The sequence below is a fragment of the Symphodus melops genome, assembly GCF_947650265.1.
Source record: "Symphodus melops genome assembly, chromosome: 3".
Classification (NCBI taxonomy): Eukaryota; Metazoa; Chordata; class Actinopteri; order Labriformes; family Labridae; genus Symphodus; species Symphodus melops.
Genome location: NC_136693.1, coordinates 28,470,986 through 28,483,841, shown reverse-complemented (window position 1 = coordinate 28,483,841; position 12,856 = coordinate 28,470,986). Strand labels below are relative to the sequence as shown.

The following is a 12,856-nucleotide window of genomic DNA, read 5'->3' as shown; positions in this document are numbered from 1 at the left end:
AGCTTTTCTCCTCTAAACCGTTTTTTGCACCCGATCCCAAAATCTCAGGTGATCTCAGGTTGAATTATCTTTCCCACATCAGCAGCATTCTGTGTGCGTGTAGGAAGGAGAGAAGGGACACATGGTCACAACTACTATTTAATATGATTGTCTGCACACAACAATGATATGTTACAGCTTGATGAGCTGACAGGAACCCCTCCTGGAATTCACTATATGTTAATAAATTGTGATATGTTGTCAGGCCTACAGGTCAGTTTTTAATTGCATTGATTTTTTTTTTTGGTCACCAACACCTTCTTTGAATGTGTGGAAAGGTTTTTTTTGTTTGTTTTTCTCACCATCCGTCACAAGCCCAGTTCTGCTCCTGCAGAAACAGTGAACTGTGGATATGTAGAATCAGTGGGTATATATTATCATACTATTATCAGCAGTGCATTAGAGAACTGGCTGGGATGCTCCGTCATGCATAATGTCAATAAACCTCCACATAGAAAGAGTGGACGGTATGGATAGTCTCTGATAGAGAGTGAGTCACATTGTATATTAATGAAGGTTGACTTTTGTTTCCCCTCACAGCTGCTGTACGAGGAGTGGGCCAGCTACAGCGTCTTCTACAAGTACCAGCCTATCGGACTCATCAGGTCAGATCCATCACTCTGCTCTCGTCACACCCGTCAGTTGATTACAGGCACATTTCAGCAGCATTATCAGCCCGCTGGCAACAAGTACAGCTGAGGACTCTCACGGCTAATTGATGCTCCACTAATGTGCGAGCTGTTCCTGTGCAGAGACTGGGTTTCTTATCAATCCCACTTATGGTTTAGCACATTACTCAGAGCCACCACAGAGAGATTCAAGGAGATTCCTTTGGCTGGTTCATGTAACATTCATGTCAGTAGCTTAACTGATTGTATTTAGATGCAGATGTATTCACAAGGTGAAGGTCTCCTTGACAGAACATGCAGCCCTCGTGGTAAAATGTTTGATAAAAGCACTTTTCATTAAAAATCAGTGTTTCTCTGTTGCTCAGTACCTCTGGAGGGCTGTGAGTTCGCTTGTGTTTATGGGCTTAACTTGATTTAGGTTTGGATTCATTCAGTCTTGATTGCCCTTAAGGTATTTAACTGGAGCTGACTTATCCAAAACAAACAGACCCAAACTGAATGAAGTAGGTTTATATTAAAAACCACTCCTCAGTGGGGCTTTATAAGCTGCAAGCTGAGCTTAAGATGACTCAGGCTCACTTGAGGACTCAAAATTCTTAGCTAATTAAGTGATTTCATCACTGTTTGCTGTGGTTGTTTTTACGACAGGCAGGCTTAAAGTAGTCGTTTATTAAATATAAAAATACAGTAAGCAGATTGTGCTGTTTGGTTTTGTGCTGAGTTGGGAAAGAAATAAACAAAAGGTGGAATCGTGTGTGGAAGAAAACCCAAGACTTGCAATGCTGCCTGAATTTAGCATCGGCTTGTTATTTTACAAATGCTAAACCTTTATTCTTGTTTCTCCTCTTACAGAAAGTATTTTGGGGAAAAGGTTGGATTATATTTCGCCTGGTTAGGAGTGTATACCCAGATGCTGATCCCAGCCGCCATTGTTGGAGTCATTGTTTTCCTCTACGGCTGCGCCACTGTCGATGATAACATACCCAGGTACACAACGCACACATGAATACATCTTTTATCTTCACTGGATATCTTGTTTTGTTCTAAGACAAACAATCTGTAGCCTACTGTCTCATCTTGCTGAAGCTTTTTCTACTGGTATCTTAAATGTAGGGGAGGAGTAGCAGAGAGAACTCCCATGATTCCCCCGCTAGTCTCATCTTTTGTTATTGTAGTATTGATTGAGAATCTTCATATTGTATCTTTAAATCTCAGAAAAATCAAAGGACATCTGCCTCAGTGAGGTCCTTTTGAATAACTGCATTTATGTTTGGAGTCATTCATAAGACTGTCAGAGTGGGTTTGATATTAAAAGAAACCCTAAAGGGAAACAGGCTGAAGGAAAACAGAAGACATTTCTTATGCACACACCACCTTCAATAGATCTCTTGAGCTACCTCATGCACGTGTAATAAAACCTTCTTAAGAGCACGGGAAACCCTCTCACACCTACAGGACATTTCTGTTGCTCAAGAGAAAGTTTTCCCTTTCTGCCCGAGTCTCCTTCAACCGATCACGAGCAGGAGTCTTCGTGCCAAATGAAAACCTTTGGTTACACTTAACTTTAAAGTTACGACATTTTTCCCTTTAAAGAGGAAAAGTAAATTTTTAGAAAAGATGGATTCAGTTTACAAAAATGCAGCCGTACAAGAACCTTGCAAAAATGATTTTTAGTTTTGCCTTTAGTGGGTAGGAAAGCAGAAGAGAGACAGGAAGTGTTGGGAGGAGACGTACAGCAAAGAACGGAGGTCAGACTTGAACCCACGATCACTGTGTCGAGGACTGTAGCCGAAGAAAACTAGACTAAGAAAATAATAAAAATAAATATTTCAGACAATTCATGATAAGTACCGTAAATTCCGTACTATTGAGCGCACCTGGATATAAGCCGCACCGGCTAAAAATAAGTAAATAAATGTATTTGTACATATATAAGCCGCACTTGATTATAAGCCGCAGGTGTCCACGCTATAACAAGAGCTATTTACACAGACGTAGGCTACCGGTAACATCCGCAAATACTCTCCCCCAGCGTTCTCTCATACAGCCACTCAACACGTTCTCGCTGGTGCATTCACTGACTCTCCACATAATCGGAATTATGAACACATTATCAACTACTGACTTTACAACATGAACCGTTACAATACGAAGCCTAGCCGACGGTGTCTGTAACACGGCTGATGAAAAAGATGACCGTAATATATTTCACAAGAAAAAGTCCATCCATTCACTGCCTCAGAATGACTTCATTACTCACTTCCTCAGTCTCTGTTGTCGCTGTCAGTGTCATCTTAACGTGCAGCAGCTCTGTTAGCTTCTTTGACAGCCAGGTCGATCGCCTTTAACTTGAAAGCTGCATCATATGTATTTCTCCGTGTGTTTTCCATCATGAGGGTGCGTGCATGAAGCGCAAAATGACTGATATTAAGATCCGACGTGACGAAGTCAAATGTTTTTGCGGCAGAAGCTCATTGTCCCCCATAAAAAATCCATGCATTAGCCGCACCGGAGTAGAAGCCGCAGTGCTCGAAGTGTGAGAAAAAAGTAGCGGCTTATAGTCCGGAATTTACGGTAGGTTAATACCCATCATTTAGTTAGCAGCAAAATGTTTTTGACCTGAAACCTCAGCTATGACCTCAGATGACAAATGAAGCAGACTGTAGCTTACTTCAAACTCACCGAGGTGTTCTGGGATCCAAAAGATGTTACCTGTTTGACTCGCAGGCTGGTTAACCAATCAGATCCAATCAATTTCATCGCTGTTTAAAATGATATAATTAACCATTAATCATTTGAATGGCCTGGTTTGTTCTATCTTTAAGTATTAAGGGTTTTTATCCCAATTCAATCAGTCATATTCAATGCTACAAACACTTCTACCAAGTCGACATGTTTATCAGAATCCAAAATAGCTCTGTTTACTTCTTTTTGAAATATTTCTTGAAACCTGTTGATTGGCATTCAGAACTGGGTCCATTACTTTGCACTTTCTGGCAGTTATTTGATTTGTTTCTTGAAATCAATGGCGGACTAAATGAACTGTTAAACATGGAGATCCTTCTACAGGGTGGTATGAACACCAGGCTTACAGCACACCTTCAAAATGACTCCACCTATACACATAAACACAAGCTAAAGCTTTAGGTGTTGTTGCTTCACCTTGTAATTATAGTCTTAGAATGTAAAGAGGATGACTATTAGTCTTTGGTAATGTGTAATACTGTATAGAACATTTGGCAATAACCACCTAGACAGTGAAAGATTTTGACAGCACTGTCAGACTGAGGTCGTTCTGCAAATATCACACAACCACTTTAAAATCCAGATTTTAATCAGTCTGGCGCCTCCCGGCCCATGTGCAATGAAAGGTAAATGTAGTAGACTAATGTAATCTGAATGTTTGGAAATTCTGTCAAAGGATAACAACTTGCAACTCTGATAATGTATACGCCTCAGTAAAAACAAGTGTCATGACTTAAAATGATGGTATTTACTGAGATTATTTGTATTATAAGTTGCAACCTGGTTCTTGTTCTCCCCTTTCTGGATCACCATTTTACCACCTTCCAACCATCCGAATAATTTCTCTCTTTCATCTCTCCCCGTTTTGCCAGTATGGAGATTTGTGATCCCAGGAATAACATCACCATGTGTCCGCTGTGCGATAGCGCCTGCAGCTACTGGAAGCTGGTGACGGCATGTGGTACGGCCCGAGCCAGCCACCTGTTCGATAACCCAGCCACCGTCTTCTTCTCCATCTTCATGGCGCTCTGGGGTGAGAACACATTCACACGCAATCGTGCAGACAGCAAACAAAGAGTCGGATAGACGGATATGGAATGATAAATACAGCCTGTGAAACTAAACATCGCTGGAAATGTTCCAAATAATAGACAGTGCTATTATCAATTCAGTAGAGTTTTTGCAGTAGACACAAAAACTTCACCCCAGGCGTACATAAAAGTTACAATCTTAACCAACGATGCTAACGCCTGAGTAAACACAGGGCCCGACCTCCTCTGATGTCCTGCCAAACCACGCTCCCATCTGTTAGCAGCAGCAGGGCCTCAGACCAGGGAGGTGTTATGTGTTAGGAAGAAGCTGGTGTCTGACAGAGTCACAGCTCGACAGCCATCTGGGATTCACCTTCAGTAGGCATGATGTGGCAGACTTACATAAGCTTTGCACCCAAGGTATCCTTAATTTAGAGTTAGCAAGTAAGCGACATTTATGTGCACATAGATAAAAAGAAAAAAAAACCCATTGTGCTAAAATACAGTGTGACACATTGTTGAAAACAAAACTTTGCCAAATGTATCCCCCGAGTATTGTGTTTATCACTCAATGCAGTTCATTTGTACCTCTCAGTGTATTTGCAACACGCCAATCAAGCCAGGCATACAGTGAAATGTGCAACAGATGTCACTGATGTTGAACAATGACAAAATAAGCCTTCGTTACCAGAGACTTAAATGATAATTAATGAGATAATTAAGTCCCTCTCTGGTGTGCACCCTCTCCCTGCTGACATGTCTGCACATGCCCTAAGCCAAAAAACAACAACTTTATCAAAACCTCTCTCGACGTCGTTTATGAACACACACACAGTGTGTGTAACCGAGGGGCGTGTCCAGAAGGGTTGTCAGGTGTAGAAAGTGTGTGTGGAGACTGGTTCAAAACGTAAAGCTTCTGCAATGGTACGGCAATAAAAGTGCAGAGACCAGAATACAGTTTCCTCAGTCATTTATTTCCAACTTAATTCCACTTATCGTAATGAGTTAGTCAGGTGATTCTAAAGCTTAAAGGAAAACAATGAAAACCAATCAGAGCCACACCAATAAATCAAATGATAAAGAAAACAGTTTTATATGTACATGAGGATATACTGTATGTTCACAAACAGCAGACAAAAGGGAGTAAGCATGGCCTGCTGCAGGCCTCTTATAGAATCAGGTGTGGTCTGATTAAAGTCAGGAGTAAGCTTAAAGGGGCAGTGCCATCTGTAACACCAGGGCTGGTGTTGGCCCCAATTAAAATCTGATTAGCCTGCCCAAGCGCCAAAAAACCCCTCCGAGGTGCGACTTGTGTTCATACAATTTCAGATGAGTTGCAACATCCAAAATGTTGAGTCGTTAAAAAACTAAACGAAGAAGATTTATTAGTTGTTCCCCTTTGTTAATTAGACTTGGATATGATCAATGGAGACAGAACGCTAAGCCAGTCCTCCAGTTTTCCTCAGGCTCATCTGATGACAGATTTCATGTTCCCGCTTTGTGCTCCTGAAATTCTTAAAAAAATAGTATCTATAGAAACAATGATGAGCTTGTTTTTGAGCCTGCATTTATTTAGGTGTTTATGATTCTTCTGCAGCCGTTCTCTTCATGGAGCACTGGAAGAGACGACAAATGAGACTCAACTATGTCTGGGACCTGACGGGCTTCGGAGAGGAGGAAGAGGTGAGAGGCCGCCACAAATAACGTTTTCTGTAAATGTACGTAGCTTCCTTTGCGTCTTCAGAAGCTAACAAAAATACCCAGGCGAGCAATAATCAGTGCAGGCATGATGGATTCACCAGCAGGTATCTGCATGTAGAAAAAACAACAGACAGAAGAAGTGAAGGCTTCATAGTTTATTTAATTGTGAATTACAAGATGCAAAAAAAATCCAATTCCTTGCTGTGAGGATCAACATTAAACTCTCCATGTTTTCTTAATGATAAACAACTGTCTGACAAACATGGACTGTATGAAAAATGGACAGCAAAATGCCTTGCCTGAAGTGAAGCCTGGAGATATAGAGCTCCCCCTACTGGCTGGCTGCAGGACATAAACCCCGCCTCCTCAAACTTGACAGAAAAGACATGGGTCACTTTTTAAAATCAGAATTTATGACAAATTTCTGTCACGCTGAGAATTTTTCTGACTTTAAAAAGACAATGTGTGAATTTAAAGGAACTAAACTGAGACAGTCGTCTATGTTTAATATTTATAATTTTTTCGGTGGAGAACTTTGAGATCGGACTGCAGAGTTTTGGGGTAAACCACTTTTCGATGTCCCCTCCTACTTCCTTATTCTGTGAAAGTTTCTTCATGAATATGATGTACCTCAGGCGTTTTCAAATCTCATTTCAAAGTATTTGATACAGAAAACATTGACTCCTTAAAAGCACAGTCACATGGTAAGAAGGCCGACATGAGAGCACAGTTCAGGATATGCAGATGAGTCTTTGGTAAACGCTGTGAAGCTCTGTCGTGAGTCAGCCCTCAGCGAAATGTTCCCACACAAACATCACAGCCTCAGACATCTGCATTACATCTTCCTCTCTAGCCTTATCTTTGCAGATGGAAGTTTTTTACTGTCATTTTGCTGTTTGGATCTCCACAGCAGGTGACATGGATGTGTTGTTGAATACCTCTGACTGACATCTTGTCCCCGTGTGTTTCTGTGTGTGTTGTGTTTTACAGGAGGAACACAAGGTTTGGATCCATTTTGCTTTATTTCTCGCTCTCTTTCATTAAACTTCTCTTTCTTTGATAGACTGCTTCTGACCCGTCATGCAGCTGCTAACACTAACCTTTCTCCCTCAAGGTTTTCTCACATTGACCTCCGGTCTTCTCACTGCAGTACTCCTTTAACTCTGTGTTGCATTGTTGTCTCATTTCATTTCCCTGTAGCTCTCTTCTTCCTCCGACGCTCATCCTCGGATACTGTGATGCATTTCTTTTGCCGTTGTTTGTGCCGACTGACGGCAGCACAGCTGAAGAAAAGTCGGTTGACTCACTTTGCTCTGTCTTCTTCTCCGTTAACATTTCTCCCAGTTACAGAAACAGTCATGCCCTCCACACAAGGGTTGTCACGATATCAGATTTTTTAAACTTCAAATACAATTCAAACCAAATTGATTCCAGTCTCGATACCATAGCAACAAAAATGCAAGATCTCGCTATCCAAGTCATGCACACTGTCTAAAATTCACAAACACACCTGCAATGTTTCGGCACGTTCAAAGGAAGCGAAGCAGGTTTCTAGTTCACTGGTTAAATGCTGTGAAATGTCTCGCTCTGTTACAAAAATCTCCAGCCGAGGGGTTGGCATGCCAGTGCTGTCAAGCGACAATAAAGCAAAAATACTGGTGAAAATATTTATCTTGAGGACGTTTAAAGTTATTTGCAGAATAGGACATTTATCATTTGTATGGTTTTTTTTAAACATTTTAGCGCTGGTTGATTAAAATGTAAAAAATGCTGGATGTGTAATATCTCTGGATCAAAGAGGAGCAGTTGTTCTCCCAGCCTGTCTGACATCCACACATTGATAAAGAAAGTGTGCAGTACCTGGTGTTCAACACGTATGAGCTGCACATGGTTTACACAGCATCCGTCCAGACTCTCTCAGCTCACTGTCAGCTCTTATGGGGCCCACATGGACATGTTGGCGAGAATACAGCGGTATGTCAAAGCAATAAATTTCTCAAGAACCTGAAAATATGCTCCTCCAAAAACCTCCCATCCTTGTGTACAGACCAAAAGGGAATAAACATTCATTTTGCTACCTATATGTTCTGATTAAATTAACAGTCATTTTATACGCTGCAGATTTTACATCCTAATTATCAAATCTGATGAGGATATGACAATTACATGAAATCATAATAATATTATATATACTATATTTATTCAGGTTGTAGGGTGTGTTAGGGGACCACAGACTTGCTTCATTGAGCATGTGATGGGAACTTGAAGCCTCAGTCCTCTGTTACATACTGATTCAGACCTGCTGAGATTAATTTTCATCTAGCTTTCGTAATTTCCATTGTTGGACAAATGTTTTCTTTTGCATTGATCCAGTGATTGGCCTCGCTTAGTGATGCCGTCTGATTTCATATTAGCATGTTTGACATGTTTCCAATGACATATCAAACTGCCAATCAAAAATTCCCCACACAAAACTGATAATCAAAAAGCAAGAAATCCATTTGTTTCTAGCTCAATGTCATCCTTCTAATAACTCTTCCTCTACTTGTGTTTTGTTGTGAATAATAATCACAATTCTTCTTCAGGGCTGTGACTAAATCAGATGTTCAAACTGATGCTGTTGGTTTATTTTTTTATCCTTCATGATCTGGAAAAAGAGACAGAAATATTGATTTTCCTCCAACCAAAGTTAATAATTAATAAAGACGTACGCGTGAAGGTTTTGTTGCTCTCTAAGGATGACACACATTGTCGATTCTGTATATTATATTTCATGATGTGCAGGTTTTGAATCATGTGCAATAAGGTAGTTGCAGAGCTGGTCTCTAATTTAATCAAGGTTGATGTCTTCTTTTGGACTCGTTCGATCTAACGGGACCTTCAGGCGAACCACACAGTCTCACCCTCAGCTTTGTCTTGATGCAGTTTCCTCTGCACACGCTGCACGTCTTTCTTCCTCTGGGCTTTCTGCAGACTGCATTTCTATTACTTCTACATGGGTACACAAACACACACATATGACATGGACCTTAAATGTTTGTTTCCCTCAAAGCGTCATGGAGAGTTGTTCTATCCAAAGGTAGAATATACAAAGATGAGACGGTAGAGATATGTGTCCACCAAAGAAGTGCAAATATTATGCACCGGTTTCTTTTTTACATGCAAAAAAACACGTATATTTGCAATGTAAACGACCTTCAAAAACTCAGGAGTTAAAGTCGTCTTTGGGTGGTGTTGGGAATTTCCAACGCCAGTGTTTGTCTTTGGTTTTATGTGCTTCACTTAATCCTTTTATCACGGGCTGATCCATTTCTCTCAGGGCAAAGAAGTCTAACTTTAACAAACGTCATGCAAACATGAACTGTTGAGTTTTTTTTATTCATAATTTATAATCACATATCATTACAATACCTAACTATGTTTTCTCTTATAGGACCACAACCGGGCTGAGTATGAGTTCAAAGTCATGGACAAGAAGCTGCACAAGGAGAATTCAACTCCAGAGGTAAAATGGATTTGAGCTTTGTCTGTGTGTTCTTACAAGGACAGATGAGATAATTAAAAAAGTAAAAGTTATCTGTCAGAGGTCGCACATTTAGGGAACTTAAGATCTCTCTATGTTAGACAAAAAAAAACAAATCAATTGCAAACCATAACGAAGGCTTCCAGAGCGTCATATTATATAAAAATATGTTGTTCAGATGTTCAGTCGTCTTTACATTTTTTAGAGATAGGTCACTTTTTCACTGTCGTCTAAAAAGCATCGACATCTTTCTAAATATAATCTCCCTGAAAGTGTCAGCTATCCTTCAGTGGTTCGAGTCTTCTAACTACTCAAAGCACTGCAAACTGCAGGCCACACCTACCCATTCACACACTACCATGGAAAGTGTCAATCAGTATTAAAGAATCCCATTCATACTAATCCCATTCATGCAACGCTGCCAAGGCAGCGAGAGCGACTGTCTTGCCCAAGGACACGTGTCTGCAGGAGCTGGGACTCTAGTTAAGAGGAGACCGGCTTTTTCCACTGGGCCACAGCGGCCCCTGTCGATATCACACATCAAATATTCAACCCACTAAATCCAACATTATTTCATGTTAAAACAGAGTTTGGGGACTCTTAATACGCTATTCATCATAACCAAGGTGCGAAATACCCACCTCCAACACGTGGGGGGGGTGGGGGGGGAGAGATTTCTTATCAAGATGCAGCAAACCCAAGAGACCGCCCCCCCCCCCCCCCCCCCGTATTTTGCACCCTAACTATACCACACTATGATAAATGACATAAAACGAGAGGACGCTTTAGTCACAACTCCCACAGTCTTTGAGTTAAAGTGGGCACAAAGGCGATTTTTAAATGGTATTTCCTGGTGGTGGTAAGAGCTCAAACTCATGGACGAGGATGTGACACAGGTCAGACAATCCTCCCTGTGCCTGCCTGAGGACATTATTACACATATTATCTATCATTACGATACTGCAGCGAGCACAGTGAAGCCTCGTCTTACAAGTCAATTTAAACTTTCCACAAATTGTGCCACAGCTGTGTTCTTGTCAATATTGCGTTGCATCTCGGGATGTTTAGTTCAGCATAATAACCTCACATAATGTGTGTCTCATTGAAAGAAGTGGAGGAGAACACACTGTTTTACATACTGTGGTGTTATAAAGATGTGACGTGTTCTGACGCTGGCTCTGAGTCGAGCCTTTGTATAAGATGATTACCCTTCTCCTTCAAGGTCACATCTTACTCCTTATTAAATACACAAGTGGAAGGACACACACACACACACACACACACACACACACACACACACACACACACACACACACACACACACACACACACACACACAGACAGTCGCCTTGGCTCTCTGACCCAATTCTCAGTAGACTTGAATGTGACATGAAGGCTCCAGGCAGAATTAGCTGTGCTCCAATGCTGCCACATAATGTGTGTGTCTCTGTGTGTGTGTGTGTGTGTGTGTGTGTGTGTGTGTGTGTGTGTGTGTGTGTGTGTGTGTGTGTGTGTGTGTGTGTGTGTGTGTGTGTGTGTGTGTGTGTGTGTGTGTGTGTGTGTGTGTGTGTGTGTGTGTGTGTGTGTGTGTGTGTGTGTGTGTGTGTGTGTGTATGTATCTGCGTGTGTGCGTTATGTGCATGCTATGTGCATCTGAGTGCCCAGAGCATTCGAAGCCTCTATGGGCAAAAAAAGAAAAACACGAGGCCGTGACACACACATCAACACACTCACAGGTCCAATATACACAAGACGGCATTCATGTTTCTGATATTGTTGTACCTTATGACCTTCACATAACAATGTGTGTGTGTGTGTGTTTGTGTGTTTCAGGGGGAGAAGGTGAAGCTGACATGCATAGACAGAATGCCGGCTTACCTGACCATTTTGGTCACGATGTGCTTCATGGTGAGTCTCCCTGCTGTCTTACATCATCAGCTTTTGTGTTTTTTGACATTTGGAGGGATGATGTGTAAATTTGAATTCCCCTAAGTGCACTTTAGATTCAACCACAACACACACAACACACACAACACACACACACACACACACAACACACACACAGACTCTTCTTTCCAAGCGTTTTCTCTAAAAAGGGACAGAAAATTTGACAGAAAGAAAACACAGAATTAAAGATGTAAGATAACGTATGATCGATAAGAGCAGATAATCGTGTTAGCTGACCACCAACAAGACACAATTGTGATTTGTTTTTCTTTTTGTGATTATGGCCATGATACAGAAGCATTAAATCAAGGTCTGTAGAGATTTGGCTACCTGTTAAACCAGAAATTAGTTTTAAAGGAAAAACAAACAAACAAACATGTGAAATCTTTAACATTAGCAGCACATTGTCTCAGCTGGCGTTTCGGTTTGTTATCGCCGTTAACTGTATATTATTAGATTGAAGACAAACCTCCACCTCCTCTCACTGTACTAATTGAAGCACAAAGTACCCATCATGATGCAGATTGATGCAGAGTCTGCAGGGTGGGGACCAGCTGGTGGAGCTACAATATTGACTTCCCATCCTGTTTTCACATCCTGATGGAAAATATTTTAGTTAGAATATGGATAAAGACGTGTGAGGGTCAACCTCAGCGGTTAAAAAATGTATCAAAAGCAGAAGTGCAAAGAACCGCAGTTCTTGGTGTGTCCACTTGAGGCTGCCTGCAAAAATCATTTTTTAACAGCTGTAATGTTTACAGCCTGGCACACTTAACAGTTTTGGTCTGAATAGCTTTTTTTATTGGTAAAAAATCTAAAGGGTAAATGTTTGCAGCTCATCCATTTCGATGATGTGTAGGATTTGAGTTTTGCATATATTTGCATAAATTGGACAGGACCCGATTTGACTACCGGCTGTTTGTCAGAAGGATCTAGGTCTTCCTCAGCTCCACCTCTTCACCTGCTGCTAGCTTGATCCGATGTCATTTTGAGATAGACTCCCTGATATGTAGACCGCCATCATTTTGGCGCTTCAAAAAGCCTTTTAGAAGCCTATTTTTGATGTCATTGAGACTATTTCTACATGTACGTCTGTGGTTACTCATCCTTGTCATGACTCACAGGAGAAAAAAAAGCATCATCAGTAGTATCCGCCAGTTCAACTTTTATTCAAGCAGCTTTGTTAAAAGTTCAGCGCTGCAGTCGTACGAGGCTTGTTATTTCTGTGGATGATCAGCATG

At 41.1% G+C, this 12,856-nt stretch overlaps 1 protein-coding gene across 3 annotated transcripts in view; it reads left to right on the top strand.

Annotated features, from left to right (window-relative positions):
• LOC306821374 (anoctamin-1-like) overlaps positions 1–12,856 on the top strand; it is a 74,495-nt gene that overhangs the window by 41,916 nt on the left and 19,723 nt on the right. For all 3 annotated transcript variants that reach the window (XM_079339765.1, XM_079339764.1, XM_079339766.1), the window contains 6 exons: positions 580–644; positions 1,521–1,655; positions 4,286–4,446; positions 6,042–6,127; positions 9,579–9,650; positions 11,502–11,576. In XM_079339765.1, the coding sequence (XP_079195891.1) occupies positions 580–644; positions 1,521–1,655; positions 4,286–4,446; positions 6,042–6,127; positions 9,579–9,650; positions 11,502–11,576 (594 nt within the window). The remainder of the gene's footprint in view (positions 1–579; positions 645–1,520; positions 1,656–4,285; positions 4,447–6,041; positions 6,128–9,578; positions 9,651–11,501; positions 11,577–12,856) is intronic.